The sequence below is a fragment of the Perca fluviatilis genome, chromosome 6, assembly GCF_010015445.1.
Source record: "Perca fluviatilis chromosome 6, GENO_Pfluv_1.0, whole genome shotgun sequence".
In the NCBI taxonomy this organism is placed as follows: Eukaryota; Metazoa; Chordata; class Actinopteri; order Perciformes; family Percidae; genus Perca; species Perca fluviatilis.
In genome coordinates this window covers 11,896,151-11,914,029 of record NC_053117.1, presented here as the reverse complement: position 1 = coordinate 11,914,029, position 17,879 = coordinate 11,896,151, and the positions used below count along the sequence as shown (strand labels likewise).

Below are 17,879 nucleotides of genomic sequence, written 5' to 3'. Positions count from 1 at the left end.
AGAATTAACTCAGGTGCATTAACATTTTCTTTTCTGCATTAATAGAAAATGTGTCTTCATTTTTGTACAGACATGAAGTCCTCCTTTTGATATTTCTTTCTGACACCTTTCACAATCTGTTAAATCCAACAAGGTACAAAGAAAGCAAAGATACATTTCCAAGTTTATTTTAAAATGTACTACTCAAGTACAGAAAGTAAGAGTAAAAGTACAAGTATTGTGTTATTTAGTTAGCAGTCAAAAGTTTGAATATCATATTGTTTATATTATTTCAAATGTTTATCCTAAAGGACACTCACAATTCCTTTGGCTGTAGCAGCAGTAAAAAGTCAGGAATGTACAAGAGCAGTATGATAGCCAGCTAGTTAACGTTAATGTAAGTGAACACCGCATGTCATGAATATATACAAAGCAATATAAAAATATTATAAAGTTACCAGCAAATAAAACTTTTTTTTGTGCATTATATCAAAGAGGAGACACGCTCCAAAAAGCTCAGTACTTTTTAGTTAGCGCTTACTGATAGCTCAAGCTGGTGTGCCATTTGTGTATTATATCTGTAACTTACCTTTAAATGTTTCTTCGAATTCAATGGTTAATTTTTGAAGGACATTACTTCGCAATCTTTCGGGAGGCAGAGTAGGCACTTCATTCTATATGAATTGTCTTTCACTTCAACAAATGAAAACATGGACTCTAAGTAGGGCCAGGGGTGGTCTCCTTCCTCACCCTCACCGCCACGATCACTCGAAGTTGAAGGTGTTGAAGGTGGTGTTTCTGGTTCTTTCATCTTGAAACAAACTAACAAAGCTCAAGTGTTCTAAATGCAGGCAGGCAGCAGAGCAAAAGGCAGAACAGGAGCATGCGCGGTCTTCTTATAAGAAGCTTGATCGCTTGATTCGCTCAATGATGAGCCAGCTTCATCAAACCTGGTGACAGAGCCATCTACCGCTCTGGCAGTGATAATGTGGGTTTGGAATGAGTCGTAACATTTTTATAATTGTAATGAGTAACAATGCAGCACATAAAAAAATTATCGGAGTAAACGTATTAAACTCATCGAAAATATGTACTGAAGTAAAAGTGGAAGTAGGAGAAAAAAAAAATACTCCAGTAGAGTACAGATACAGCCTTTTGTTACTTAAGTAAAGTAGTGAAGTAGTTCTACTTCGTCATGCCCGGATTATCCATTCACTTGAAATTGTTGAAAGACCATACATTACTCATTTATGAACACTAATTTCACAATAATAATAATAAATTATAAATAAATCATTTGAGGTACCACATTGTCTTAATATTTACACATTGTACAACCCCAAATCAGAAAAAGTTGGGACAGTATGGAAAACACAAATTAAAAAAAGAAAGTAGTGATTTCTAAATGTACTTTGACTTGTATTTCATTGCAGACAATACAACAGCACATAATTTAATGTGTTCCTCATGATTTAATTTTTTTTCAACAAAACAAAATTCCTATTTTGGTTCTTGCAACACATTTCAAAAAAAGTTGGAACAGTAAAGCATTTACCACTTTGTAATGTTGCCATTCCTTTTCACAACACTTAAAAGACGTTTATGGACTGAAGACACCAAGTGATGAAATGTTTCAGGTGTAATTTTGTCCCATTCTTGCTGCAAACAAGTCTTAAGGTGGGCAACAGTTGTTGCTTCGTTGTCGCATTTTGTCCTTCAAAATGCGCCACACATTCTCTATTGGAGACAGGTCGGGACTGCAGGCAGGCAAGTCAAGTACCCGTATCCTCACACAACCCCATACCATGACAGACCCTGGCTTTTGGACTTGTTGCTGGTAACAGTGTGGATGATCCTTTTCTTCTTTGGTCCGGAGCACACGGCATCCATTTCTCCCAAGAAATACCTGAAATACTGATTCATCTGACCACAGTACATGTTTCCACTGTGTGATAGTCCATCCCAGATGCCTCCGAGCCCAGAGAAGTCGACGGCGCTTCTGGACACTGTTAACATAGGGCTTCCTTTTGGCACAGTACAGTTTTAACTGGCATTTGTGGATGTAGATAGATAGCTAGATAGATAGCACTTTATTGTCTGCTGCAGCGTGTGGATGGTCTGGCAAAGTGAGACTACCAAAGGAGTAGTCGAGTCTCAAATACCACTTGAGCATTTAAAACTTGAATGATTTTAAAATGATCCCTTTTAAAGTACATTTAGAACAGCTAAAAAATGCAATACGTGGCTTTCAGTGAACTTGTTCTCCACTGAACGTCCCACCAATTTGGAACAAATCCTTAGGAGCCGCAGAATCCTGGCCTTCAGAAGAACTGAGAGGCCCCCAAACCACACTGCGCCTCCATACTGCAGGATACTTTGAATTGTTGACACAAAAAAAAGAAACAGGATTTCGCTGCTTACTCCGAATGACCTAAGTCTCCTTAAAAAGTAGATTCTCTGCTGTACTTTGCTGCAGATATAGTCTACATGATAGGTCCAGGAAAGGTCACTATCCACGTGCACTCCAAGGTATTTGAAGGATGAATTTTGTTTTATAGTTTGATTGTTAATGATTATTGGTGTAATGTGACAATCATGAGAGGTGCCGAAGATAATCTCCTCAGTTTTTTGTGTATTGAGGATGAGGGCATTTAAATCACACCACTTTGCCAGATTATTCTATTATTCTATTATGAAACTACGTATTGTGGTACTTGACAAAGGTTTGCCAAAGTAGTCCTGAGCCCATGTGGTGATATCGCTTATAGATGAATGACGATTCTTGATGCAGTGCCGCTTGAGGGATCGGAGATCATGGTTGTTCAGCTTAGGCTTGCGCCCTTGTCCTTTACACACTGAAATTGCTCCACATTCCTTGAATCTTTTAATTATGTTATGCACTGTGGAAGATGAAATAAGCAAATGTCTTCCTATCTTTCTTTGAGGAACATTGTTTCTAAACATTTCAATAATTTTCTCACGTATTTGTTGGCAAACTGGCGATCCTCAGCCCATCTTTGCTCCTAAAGGACTAGACCTTTCTTGGATGCTGCTTTTGTACCAAATCATAATTACAATCACCTGTTGACATCACCTGTTTCAAATCACATCATTATTTAACCAATTTACCTGATTACTAGCCCTAAATTGCTCCTGTCCCAACCTTTTTGGAATGTGTTGCAGGTCTGAATGACAGGAAAGGATGTATATTTACAAATGAAATTGACCAGACAAAACATGAAATATTTTGTGTTCACATTGTCTGCAATGAAATACAAGTCAAAGTACATTTAGAAATCACTACTTTCTTTTTTTATTTGTGTTTTCCATACTGTCCCAACTTTTTCTGATTTGGGGTTGTACTTTGTTACTATACATCTCTAAGCATAACTGAACTGTTGTAACTAAACTGAACACTGATGTTGCCTAATGGGGTGCCTGAAACCCTTTAATGTGTCTGGGCTTTACAAGAAGGAAGCTGATTATTGTGAGCTCAGCTTTGTCTTCTGGGCCACTAGGAGCTACTGCAGTGAAGCGGCTCTGAGTTAAAGTGATGGTTCGGAGTAATTTCACCCTAGGGTCCATTGCACCACTACCTCGAGCCAAACACCCCCCCAGAAGCTTTTTTCCGCTATGTCGAACATTGGGAGAGTTAGCGTAGAGTAGCGTTATCAGCTGAATAGCTTAGAGCAGGGGCTAATGGACCCAGGTTTGTATCTCGTAAATGACCCCACTAATAATGCACGAAATGATACCAAACGTCTACAGTAGTACAAATAGGTTATGCACTCATAAAACGATGGATTGGAAAGTTTGTAAGTACACCAGTTGTGTATGTAAATAACACTTGCCTGCTGGCTTCTGCTCTCTGCTATTGTTGTTGCTGCAGGCAGTAAGACGAGTGCTTAGGGCCGTCTACAAATTACACCGAAAAGAGATACAACAAAACTATTTATTAATTTAACTTTTTTTTTTAAAGTAAGTGCTGTAGTATAACTAGCAGGAGACAAGTTATAATTGAGGTAAGTTTGGAGACTACCTTATTCAATCATTAAATTAATAAATATTTTTGTTGTATCTTTCAGTAATTATTAATTTGTAGACGGCCCTAAGCACTCAGTAGCAACAGCAGCAGCAGCAGAGACGAGAAGCCAACAGGCAAGTGTTATTTACATAAACTTCTGGTGTTCTTACAAACTTTCCAATCCATCGTTTTATGAATGCAAAACCTATTTGTACTAGTGTAGAAGTTTGGTATCATTTCTGGCATTATTAGTGGGGTCATTTACGAGATACAAACGTGGGTCCATTAGCCCCTGCGCTAAGCTATTCAGCTGATAACGCTACTCTACGCTAACTCTCCCAATGTTCGACCCAGCTGAAAAAAGCTTCTGGGGGGGTGTTTGGCTCGAGGTCATGGTGCAAAGGACCCTAGGGTGAAATTACTCCGAACCATCACTTTAATGCCTTGCTCACAGGCATATTTGTGATGGCTGTAGAAGTAGCTAAAAGTATGTCTGATTCATTTCTTGGCAGAATTAAAATTCATTATTATTGGCCTGTATGCCCTGAAGTGACATTTTCAGCTGCTGCTTTGTAATTGAATGTCATAGAAAATCCTGAATTTAACACCAGGACAGGACAATTGCATCGGGGAAAAACAAGGGTGAGAAGTCTATTTCATGATTAACCTGTGGTGCTCAGACATGGAGATCATTTCTTTGGGCTAACCTAGAGTACCTTATGATCGGATGCTATCCTTTATTAGCTTGGTTCTTTCAGGGAATGATTGTAAAGATTTACAAAGAATATGTTTACGGACAAAATACACACAGTGATACGCTGGTAAGAGCAAATTATGTTTTGGGTGGTGACGGCGCAGTGGATATGACACATGCCTTTGGTGTGAGAGAGCTGGGTTCAATTCCCACTGCAATACATCAACCAATGTGTCCCTGAGCAAGACACTTAACCCCTAGTTGCTCCAGAGGCGTGCAACCTCTGACATATATAGCATGTAAGTCACTTTGGATAAAAGCGTCAGCTAAAATGACATGTAATGTAATGTTTAACCACGTATCCAGCAGCCATTTATATACGTTACTGTATTGTGTGAACAGTTAACTTAAAATATAAAAGATAAAGATAGAGTTCCACCAAAACAAATTCCTACTTGAGACCATTTTACAGATCCATCGTCTTTGTGACCGTAGATTAGAGCTGCCCAAGATGATTGTGATTGGTTTAAAGAAATGCAAAGAACCCAGACCATTTTATTCACCTATCCAGGGTTGTATGTGTGGTGTAGCCAGACCTTACTACACAGTGCTGTGAAGTAAGGTCCGGTAATGCAAGACTATCTCCCGAGGGACTTTATATCGGTCATTCTCACAGCGGTGTACATTCCACCACACGCCGACACCAACCTAGCCTTGGACGAGCTGTACGGAGTTATCGTCCAACACAGTCTCACTCCGTACTCGTCAAATGTATGACGCATGGTCAAGGACCCTGGCGTCAAGTTTCAACGAAATAGGGGTACCCTTGACGTTATTTTTCGACGAGGGGGTCCGTCAGATAGACATTCATGTTATTCCCTCACCGTCGGATATCGACGAAAGAAAAAAACACGCCCCCCGCCCCTTAACTCGAAATCTGTGACAGTTATTATTGGTATTTTTAGCCCAATAACCACTGTTTTAATCAACATTATTCACGAGATATTATCATGGTTTATATGTATTTCTTTTAATGTTATTATTTCGGTCTATTTCGGCCAGGGAAGCTGGGTTGCTTTTTTGTTGATTTATATTTTTTAAACTATAACGCTACATCTATCAACATTTATTTAGATGTTATCATGGTATTCATTTCTTTATTTTAATAATATTAGTTCGGTCTTATTACCGGTAAAATATTATGCTGTATTAGAACATTACGATATGATCCGAGCTAGACGCATTCAAAGCCGATATCCCCCAATGCAATGCGGCCATTCATTTCAAAGAATCGGGCAGCGATCAGCGGGTATTTAACGCCAGGATCGCTTCAATATACATACATACAGTCAGTGATTGTGTCTTAAGCAACAACACGTTGCTCAGTTTTGTTCCAGTAAGTTATGAACCATAATAACGTTTAAACGAATCCGCGGAAAACTCCGGAAGTGACGTAGTACGTCCCGCTCAGCGGATACGATGATACAAATATATAATATTCGTAATATTAATGTTTTTTTCTAATGTTGTATTTGAGGAGTTAAACAATAAAGATAGTTATAATATTAAAATACTGTTTCATTTATTTGTCTACGTTTAAACGAATCCGCGGAAGTGACGTGAAAATTCCACATCTCGTCTGTGAAAGAATGTTCCACGTTGTACGTGAAAATTTACACAATAAAATACAAATAGGCCTAATGAAAAAATGGTGTTTTATATTTAGCACTTTGATTTGCCTTATATATATTCTATATAAAAAACCTACAGTTGAGTGTTTAGAAATACAGCCTAATGGCTTGTTTGACTAATTTCCATTTGTTTTGAATTGTACTGTTGTGAAAAACAATAAACTATATATAAAGAGAAGCATTTTTTATTTTATTTTCCATGCATAGTTATTTAAAAACGCAATTTTCTAATTTTGCAGTTGATAAATATTAATAGCAAAGACTAAAGGGAAAAAAAACATGAGTATTTTTATGTGTGGGACTTAAAATCACACTGCATTAGTTGTTTTAAATAAATTACTTTTTTGAAATATCAATTTATGGTAGGCCTAACATATTAATTATTATATTCAGAAGATGATCCTCATATCAATCACCGTGGTTACAGCTTGTAGCCATCCTAACCTTTGTAGCCTTTACTGAGACTACCTTTTCAAAATTAAGAAGGGACTAGTTTTAGGAAGCATTTTCAGGAAATTAAAAGGATAAGCAGATTTTTGCTGAGGTTTTTGTTCACAGAGTAAGACGAATATAGCTTTGTTTGGGTATGTATACATATACAACATGTGTTTTGGCATTTTTGGCACACTTCTACCTCAGCCCTAAGACAAAACTCACACATCTCATTCAACCATTTCACAAGCTGAGAAAAGGGTCATGACATGGGTCAGAGCAGTGGTTCCCAACCTTTTTTCCTTAATGCCCCCCCTACTCATGTCTAAGAAAAGCTGACCCCCTTTGAAACTGAAGTTGAGGTAACTCTCGAGATAGAGCTGGGTCAGAGGATATCAGAGGTCATAAATAATGAACCAATCCATCGGCTCTGCTCCTATAGGCCCAATGGTGTTCATATGGACAACATGCACCTTTGGCTGGAAGGCCCGTGTTGAAAGTGTGTCTTATCATTTAGAGCAGACACACACGGTGAATCAGATGGTTTGTGTTATACAAGGCTGCATTACAGAGCATTTTATTATGACTGTCATGAAGGTTGTGGAGAGGAATAGAAACCAGTCTCTCCAGGCAAGCACACAGAATATGGTCTGCTCTATCTTTATTCTCCATGCCAAGTATGAGCTCTTATCCTCTGGCAGAAGATATGGGTGAACTTAACATTTCTAAACTATAGGCCTAATATGGACCTACCTCAATTAAAACTTTAAATAATGTTGCTTGAGATTGAGGGTGTGCAATAGCTTCATGATATGAAGCATGGTTGCGTTGCTCTTGTCACTGTTTGTGAAAGATGAGCAATAGATTGTTGCTGTGTGATGTGCTTCAGTCTATCACTTTGTTCATGTTGTTTTTTATTGTAAGTATGTCAGCTGTATGATAAAACAATATGTCAAGTGTTATTTGTGAAGCATTTGAACTCAAGGCAAATATCCCTCTGGGGACAATAAAGTAGCCTATCTCCTGCTAAGTGGTCTCCATGATGTGTAAAAATTAAAACGTTGTCGTAGGACTATAGCAAACACATCGTTGGAAAGGTCTCAACCTGGAGAGGAACATATGTCAGTCTGGAGAGGATACATTACTCCTGCTTTGAAATATTGACCTCTGAACCTTGAACCCAGTACATGTATGAAGGCTTGTCATTTAGCAACAGAAGGTGCTACACACATAGGACCAGCTGTTATAGAAAGCTCTGGACCTCAGCTATCATGTAGATATGGTCACCAAATTGTACCTACTGTAAGCACTGTCAAATATGGTAATAAGCTATTTTCACCTATTTAACGATTCGATTTTTAAAATCTGATGACACCAGTGTGTTCTCCATCGCAAAAAAACCCCAGGGTGTATCCAAAATTATACACTGCCAACTTCTACTTATGAGAAATATACCAATATACTTTAAAACTACAACTCCCATAAGAAACGCCACAGAAGCTGTTACAAAGCTTGAGCACTTGTAGTTCTTCCGGGGTGGGTGGGGGGACTCGTTCGGCTCCTGTGTTTCTGTCTGTCTGCCGTGAAATGGCTTGATTCCATTTCAGATTGAGGCCGCCCGCCGGCCGGCCGAGCAAACAATATATGAGACAAATACATGAAACTGTATTTTATTATTATAACTATCTTTATTGTTTAACTCCTCAAATACAACGTTAGAAAAAAACATCAATATTACGAATATTATATATTTTTATCTTCGTATCCGCTGAGCGGGACGTACTACGTCACTTCCGGAGTTTTCCGCGGATTCGTTTAAACGTTATTATGGTTCATAACTTACTGGAACAAAACTGAGCAACAATCACTGACTGTATGTATGTATATTGAAGCGATCCTGGCGTTAAAGACCAGCTGATCGCTGCCCGATTCTTTGAAATGAACGGCCGCATTGCATTGGGGGATAACGGCTTTGAATGCGTCCTGCTAGGATCATATCGTAATGTTCTGTATTACAGCATATACTGTAATATTTCACCGGTAATAAGACCGAAATAATATTATTAAAATAAAGAAATGAATACCATGATAACATCTAAATAAATGTTGATAGATGTAGCATTATAGTTTAAAAAATATAAATCAACAAAAAAGCAACCCAGCTTCCCTGGCCGAAATATACCGAAATAATAACATTAAAAGAAATACATATAAACCATGATAATATCTCGTGAATAATGTTGATTAAAACAGTGGTTATTGGGCTAAAAATACCAATAACTCTAAACAGATTTCGAGTTAAGGGGCGGGGGGCGTGTTATTTTCTTTCGTCGATATCCGACGGTGAGGGAATAACATGAATGTCTATCTGACTGACCCCCTCGTCGAAAAATAACGTCAAGGGTACCCCTATTTCGTTGAAACTTGACGCCAGGGTCCTTGACCATGCGTCATACATTTGACGAGTAGGGAGTGAGACTGTGTTGTATCGTCAGGACAGAGACCTCACAGCCAGAGGCTGCTTTTATTGTGTCCAAGGATTTTACCAACACAAACCTCAGAAAAGTCCTGCCGAGATATCACCAACACATCAGCTGTCCTACACGCGGTGGTAAGAATCTCCACCATGTTTACACTCCTTTTCAGGAACGATATAAGGCTGTCCCTAGTTCCCCCTCCGGCAAATCAGATCACGTCTCAGTTCTGCTGAACTCAAATGATACACACTAATAGTCGATTCAGCGCTGGTCCGACCAATCAGACTCAGACCTACATTACTGACTCCACCTGCCTACTTGGTTTCTTACTAATTACAACTGTTTACGTGTAATTTATATTTTTTAGGGCTAAAACGGAAATTTCTTTTAACGTCACAAATTTTTGTAATGCTTGATTACCGCACGCACTTTCTGTGATTTTGCTCCGTAATTCAGGAAGTCAAGAAGCTGCAGCTGTAACGTTGTGGACAGTGTTGCCAACTTGGCAACTTTCTCGCTAGATTGAGTGACTTTTCAGACCCTCTTAGCTACTTATAAATATATTCAAATACAGGATTGTAGTACTTGAGACGTTTTTATGTTGTCTCGGACTTGTCTTGGACTCGTTGGTATTTGGACTCAGACTTGTCTCGGACTTGGCCATTGGTCTATATGCTTTTTTCCTGAAGTTACTTCCTCCTTCAAAACAAAACCACTGATGAAGTGTGCTTGTTCAGAATACAGGCATTAGTTTAATTCAAAATCCATCTAGAACAGGCGTTGACATTGGTCGCATGGTATATGCCTGGCTGCATCATATACCTCAATCATCAGGCATTAATCAGTTTCATTTTGGCCACAGACAATGTCAGCAAGCACTTTGTACTATGGATTCTTCAAGACAAGTGATATGTTCAAGAATGGGAAATGTCAGTGTTTTTTAGTGACACCTGTGTTGCTTGTTATTTGTTACATTTTCCATCGGCAGTCTAGAATGTTCTTGTTACACCACAATAAAAAGACTCAACATCTCAAATGTGAAGTTGCACTTCAGCTTTATGTGACTTATGTGAAATTGTTATACTTAAAGTAAATAATATGGCCTAATTTGATCCTACAGTGTTTTTGTTTTTTCTCCCATCCCGGAATGCTGTGTGGCGTAGCCAGACCCTCCTCCGCGCTGCAGCGTGTGGATGGTCTGGCAAAGTGAGACTACCAAAGGAGTAGTCGAGTCTCAAATACCACTTGAGCATTTAAAACTTGAATGATTTTAAAATGATCCCTTTTAAAGTACATTTAGAACAGCTAAAAAAAACTAGTTAACTAGGACACTCATGCGATTAATCGCGATTAAAAAATTGTAATCAGTTGACAGCCTTAATATCTATTATGTATTATATTATGTATTCCTCCCTGTTCATATCTGTTATGAATATGTTACATTCCATTCTGTGAGAACCCTGAAGAAAGCCTCTCTCATCCGTTTTATTTGTATCCTAAATTGTAACACCGTTTCCCTACGGTGCGAACAAACCTTTGAGAAAATTCTTCTGTCCATCCTGACTCTTTTTTTATCTTACTACACGTCATCTAAATGAATGGAGCGACTGTTAAAAAATGTGTATATCCTTAAGTGTGTCCTATTAAACCTTAAGAACATTGTGAACTGAACCCTGCTTCATGTATACATCAATATCAGTATACATATTACTATTGCTTACAATCGGTGACCCTGCTGCACTATTTTATGTCTTAATGTCTATTCCCAGCGTTTGGCCTTGTCTGTTCAAGCTTTAAGGACTATCATATGTATTAAAAGAAAGATGCTATCTCTGAGCTTCATGGTAGGTAATCATTTTAAAGTCACTGGAAGACCTTCACCCCTAGCTTGTATCAAGCTGTAGCAAAGGTGCCTTGTACTGGGGGGTTGGGGAGGTTTTAAAAAAAAAAAAAAAAAAAAATAATAAAAAAAAAAAAAAATTAAAAAATTTTTAAAAAAATAAAATAATTTATTATTATTATTATTATAACAAAATATAACAAAAGCAAACACACAGGCTTTCCACTAACTCTACTACGACTAACCTGTCAATGAATGGAGATATCTTTGTAAATATGTCAAATTATTGTTTGCTTTCCCTTCCCCTCATGTCCCTGTTGACAGAAAGGAGGCTCCGCTCATAACTGCGGTCAGCTGAAGGTGGGTCAGATCATCCTGGAGGTCAATGGCATTTCCCTGAGAGGTCGGGAGCACAAAGATGCTGCCAAGATCATAGCCGAGGCCTTCAAGACCAAAGAGAAGGACCACATTGACTTCCTGGTTGTTGATCCAGGACTATAGATCAGCACTATATTACTTGGCTGAAGAAGACACTGTTTTACTGCTTTAAAGGAACCGTATCAACTCCACATTGTCCAATAATCATGGCCCTCATTTTGATTTAAGCCAAAGGATTGGTGGAAATATATTTGCTCATTGCACTTCACAGAGCTTTAGAAAGATTTAGAAAAGGATATAACAATAATATTTGCCAAAACAATCATGTGCTTGTGTTTCATTAGTTTTCAAACCCTGAATGTTATTATATGTTTCACCAGGTGGTCTAGATTACTGTAGTACTGATAGTGTGGTTGTCAAACCAAATAATATGCCAAATGTATTGCAGTCAGTAAAGTCAGTCTTCAAGTTGTACTCCTCAAGGTAAATCAACACATTCTTACTCCCAGCCCGTCAAAAACTGACGTTTGGTCAGCTGCCTTTGTTGTTAGTTACTAATGCAACAAATGTCCGTAGCATCTCAGTCAGACACAGGGGGCTTTCAACTAATTTCAATGTAATCCCATCCGCAGCAATATTTGATGTTCTGGGTACCCCATTGGCATCATTTTTCAACACGCTAGGACGCCCTGGGTAGGGGTCTGCAGGGTAAAACCAATTAGAGTTAGGGAAAGATTGTGGGTGGAGTTAAAAATTAGCATTTAAGTGACAGGCAGGACACAAACCCTGGTCGCCTGGGTGAAAGTCCTTTTTTGTTTTTTCACTTTTGTTTATTCAGGGAAGGTTCATAGAGAGGAAGCCTCTCTTTTGCAGAGATGCCCTGATCACATTCACACAGTTCATACCTGGAAGCTGCCCAGTACATCCACAGTCTGATCTGCTTGCCACTGAGCAGCTCCACTGGAGCAGTTTGGGTTAAGGGCCCAATTTATTTCACTTTCCCCAAAATGCAAATATATATACAGTGCCTTGAAAGTATTTGGCCCCTTGAACTTTTTCGACCTTTTGCCACATTTCAGGCTTCAAACATAAAGATATAAAACTGTAATTTTTGTGAAGAATCAACAACAAGTGGGACACAATCATGAAGTGGAACGAAATTTATTGATATTTCAAACCTTTTTAACAAATCAAAAACTGAAAAATTGGGTGTGCAAAATTATTCAGCCCCTTCAGTTAATACTTTGTAGCCACCTTTTGCTGAGATTACAGCTGTAAGTACTTGGGGTATGTCTCTATCAGTTTTGCAATGAGAGACTGACATTTTGCCATTCCTCCTTGCAAAACAGCTCGAGCTCAGTGAGGTTGGATGGAGAGCGTTTGTGAACAGCAGTTTTCAGTTCTTTCCACAGATTCTCAATTGGATTCAGGTCTGACTTTGACTTGCCATTCTAACACCTGGATATGTTTATTTGTGAACCATTCCATTGTAGATTTTGCTTTATGTTCTGGATCATTGTCTTGTTGGAAGACAAATCTCCGTCCCAGTCCAGGTTTTTGCAGACTCCATCAGTTTTCTTCCAGAATGGTCCTGTATTTGGCTCCATCCATCTTCCCATCAATTTTAACCATCTTCCCTGTCCCTGCTCAAGAAAAGCAGACCCAAACCATGATGCTGCCACCACCATGTTTGACAGTGGGGATGGTGTGTTCAGGGTGATGAGCTGTGTTGCTTTTACGCCAAACATAACGTTTTGCATTGTTGCCAAAAGTTCGATTTTGGTTTCATCTGACCAGAGCACCTTCTTCCACATGTTTGGTGTGTCTCCCAGGTGGCTTGTGGCAAACTTTAAATGATACTTTTATGGATATCTTTAAGAAATGGCTTTCTTCTTGCCACTCCTCCATAAAGGCCAGATTTGTGCAGTATATGACTGATTGTTGTCCTATGGACAGAGTCTCCCACCTCAGCTGTAGATCTCTGCAGTTATCCAGAGTGATCATGGGCTCTTGCTGCATCTCTGATCAGTCTTCTCCTTGTATGAGCTGAAGTTTAGAGGGATGGCGGGTCTTGTAGATTTGCAGTGGTCTGACACTCCCCATTTCAATATATCGCAAGTGCTCCTTGGGATGTTTAAAACTTGGGAAATTTTTGTATCCAACGGCTTTAAATTCTCCACAACATATTGACCTGCCTGGTGTGTTCCTTGTTCTTCATGATGTTCTGTTTACACGGACCTCTGAGATATCACAGAGCAGGTGCATTTATACGAGACTTGATTACACACAGCTGGATTCTATTTATATCATTAGTATTTAGTAAATTGATATTCAGAGTCACTGAATTTGGAGAGAGTTGTGACTGAAGTAAAGGGCTGAATAATTTTGAATTTCAGTTTTTATTTCTTAAAAAGTTTGAAATATCCAATAAATTTTGTTCACTTCATTATTGTGTCCATTGTTGTTGATTTACAAAAATTACAGTTTTATTTTATGTTTGAAGCCGAAATGTGGCAAATCGAAAAGTTCAAGGCAATACTTGCAAGGCACTGTATATATCCATCCATCCATCTTCATCCGCTTATCCGGTGTCGGGTCGCGGGGGGAGCAGCTCCATAATATATATATATTGTTTACAAGTTTACAATTTTTCTAATCCCCTCACCACTCATGTTTCTTGACCTGTAGCACTTCTTTTGATGTCACAACATTCTGAGATGTCAACAATTAATTTGTTGTTAATGTAATCATAACGGTCAAAAATGATGGATAAAGCCTAAGTTGTAAAAAACACAATTTTTCTTTAAACAAATTTGACCTCAACTGGCAGAGAAAACCAATCACTTCATGAATAAGACCTCTGGTTGAAGTGTAATCAAAAATGTAAGTGTTCAGTTCAGCAGGTTTGCTTACTAGCTAAGCCAGATGATAAGAGATACAAGTGTTCCTACTGTAGTAAGTATTAGACTTCATACTGTTAGCTTCCCTCTGTTACTGCTCACTCACTTGAGCTTTGGTCAATTGCTAATTATACATTAGTTTGGCTTTGCACATTTGAGGTTTTATTAAAACTGTCCCTCATGGCCTTTGATGAGTTCATTCTAGTTACAATTTCCAGACATATTAAAACAAACTGTCTTACATACTGTATATCATTCCCATATCTCAACCAGCTTATCATGGCAAAATGACTTAACATTACAGTGTGTCCCTATATTCAGCCTTAAAACAGAGTTTGTTAAGAGGATTTACTGAATTGAAGCCATTGATTCTTTAATCAACTACTAACTAATCAACTAATCAGTTTTGGAAATCAAACCTCAAACAAATGTATACATTAGCAGCTCCTTTACATTGATCAGAGCATATATTTTAACGCATCACTTATTTCAATATGCCCATTTTGTAAGATATCTTTAGTATTTTAGCAAGATTACCATATGTTCTTCAATAGTTTTTACACAAACGTTTCTGGTATGATAGTTTGTATATAATGTAGATTGAAATGACTCTACATAATTTTTTATAATATCAAATAGTTTACAGCAGAAGGTATATATATATAAACATTTAGATTATAATGCTACTTTAAAGTCACATATTTAGTTTTTTTTGGGCCATATTCTATATGAAACCACATCCAAACACCTACAACAACACATTGAAGAAAAATGAAGGTCCTACTGTATGAATGAGCATATCTTGCACTCTGTGGGATGCTGATGAGTTCTGACACTCCATAATGAATCCGTGATTTGCTAGTGCACTGTACAGGAAACACTGATCAGAGTATCCTGTCATTATTAGCATGACATCGTTGTAAACCTCTGCTGTAGAAAAGGCCAGAGAGAACAGACAGTGGTATATGTGTTTTTTTTCTGGTCTTTCCCCTTAAAGTAATGGTTCGGAGTAATTTCACCCTAGGGTCCTTTGCACCATGACCTCGAGCCAAACACCCCATCAGAAGCTTTTTTCACTTGGGTCGAACATTGGGAGAGTTATCAGCTGAATAGCTTAGCGCAGGGGCTAATGGATCCACGTTTGTATCTCCCCACTAATAATGCCCGATATGATACCAAACTTCTACACTAGTACAAATAGGTTATGTACTCATAAAACGATGGATTGGAAAGTTTGTGAGTACACCAGAAGTTTATGTAAATAACACTTGCCTGTTGGCTTCTGCTCTCTGTTGTTGCTGCTGCTGCTGCTGTTACTACCCGGCAGTAAGAGTGCTTAGGGCCGTCTACAAATTCCAACACCGAAAAGAGATGCAACAAAAATATTTATTAATTAAATTTTTTTTTTTAAAGTAAGTGCTGTAGTATAACTAGCAGGAGACAAGTTACAATTGAGGTACGTTTGGAGACATTACCTTATTTAATCATTAAATTAATAAATATTTTGTTGCATCTCTTTTCGGTGTTGGAATTTGTAGACGGCCCTAAGCACTCTTAGGCACTCTAAGGACCCTAGGGTGAAATTACTCCGAACCATCACTTTAAAAATGTTTAAAAATGTTTGCTTGTTCGATAGGGCTGAGAAATGTTTTAGTAACTGTAACCATGATCCAAAGTAATACAGTAGAGCCAAGTAATCCAAATTAAGACAATAGTAGTAAATGCTTTCAAAAGTGTATTTTGGGCAAATAGTTATATTTTTGTAATCTAATGACACAATTCCACTACAGTGAGACAATAGCGATTACTAGAGGAATGCAGGAGTTTAGTGATTAGATGTACTGTATGTGTAATGCAACACTAAAATGTCTGGATTCAGGGATGAAGTGTTGGTGAGAATATTCTGCTATTTACATGATGTGTAAATTATACTTTATTTTTTGTTTGTTTTTTGTGACTGCCAACTCTTCAAAAATATATATCTTGTACAGAAAAGGCTGCACATAGATTCATAGAGATGAACTGTATATACAGTAAATGGTGAGAGGTTAGAGAATCTTTGTTAAACACAATTATGTAACCCCTTTGTGGCTGATGTAACTGCTAACATCTCCTGTGTGTTTCCCTTCCTACACCCTATCACAGCTGTCTCACCACAAAAATATCCTCCTGAAAAAGTCACTTATTCTTGTATTGGTTCTTGCAATCTCCTTTTAAATGGCAAAAAGAGTGAAATACTTTTAAATATCCCCTCAAACAGATTGTCTTGAAGACACAATAAAAACAGTCTAAAGCATACAGGTTGTGTTGCAATGTAAGATTTTTTTTTTACCTTGTTAAAATACTTTAAGGGTGCATAGATTTGCATGACAGCAACATGAAGCAATAAGACAGAAGCTTGGATACCAGGTTTATTACGGTATGAAAACGCCCCAAAAAAGGAAATAAAGGGCTTGGATTTCTTTGAGACATGGTGCAAAATAGTGTTAAATTCCTACTGTACAGCTATTGATGGGCTGATCAGTTGATTGTTTAACATGTCACACTTTTTGAGCACATTTACAAATAATAAGCCTGGTGATATTCGGTATTTTTTCTTATTGGCAACAAATGTCCCATGTGCAGACCCAACAATTAATTTATCCTACTAACAAGTTTGGATGTGTATCCAATATATCTTCTCTATCTGAGGGGGCTTTCACCTACCTCATTAAGTCTGGACTTTCTGACTTTTCAGTGTGACAGGAACCCAAAATTACAGTTGTGAAATCTCCCCCGCACACGGTCCGAACCAAACAGCCTAAATTTGGTCCGACCAAAAGAGGTAGTCTCGGTCTGGATCAAACTTCCGTTTCTAGTGTGAAAGCATTTGTTTGGATGGTTCGGACTTTCGGACCATTTACAGGAAGTTTTGGTGTTCCCCAGTAACCAAACGAGAGAAGAAGACGCAGCAGAACAAAATGAGCTGCCGTAGTACATGGGGAGAGGAGGAGACAACGTTTTTAATTGAAATATGGTCTGACAACTTAATTAAAAGTCTACTTAAAAATTTGTGTCATTCATGACATCCCTGCGAATCCGTGTCAACATTAAAGGCAAAGTGGAGAGTGATGTTCCTGGGTGAGGTTGTAGAGTGAAAGTAAACACATAATAAAAAAAAAACTCCAGTCTCCACTATGACCAGAACAGAGGAGCCACAGAAACCCCTGCTGAATATAAATACTCATCTCAAATCTCTACAACAGTTGAGATTACACCCAACTGCATATTTAAACATCAAACTGTTTGCAGAAACCTGATCAAATTTAGTTAGGTCAAAACAAGATATTAAAAAGGATGCCGATTAGGCTTTAGGGGTGGGGAAACAAAACAATGGTCCCAGTCTCTCCTATTCAGCATGTATGGTCTCACCTGCAGGTTGTGACCAGGCTTAACTCTACTCAGATTTTTATACAAGTCTTGTT

The 17,879-nt window shown here is 38.2% G+C and overlaps 1 protein-coding gene across 2 annotated transcripts in view; it reads left to right on the top strand.

Annotated features, from left to right (window-relative positions):
- LOC120561001 (whirlin-like) overlaps window positions 1-12,380 on the top strand; it is a 159,997-nt gene extending 147,617 nt beyond the window's left edge. For both annotated transcript variants that reach the window (XM_039803942.1, XM_039803941.1), the window contains exon 12: window positions 11,462-12,380. In XM_039803942.1, coding sequence (XP_039659876.1) covers window positions 11,462-11,638 — 177 coding nt within the window. In that variant the 3' untranslated portion in view covers window positions 11,639-12,380. The remainder of the gene's footprint in view (window positions 1-11,461) is intronic.
- The last annotated feature ends 5,499 nt before the right edge of the window (window positions 12,381-17,879 follow it).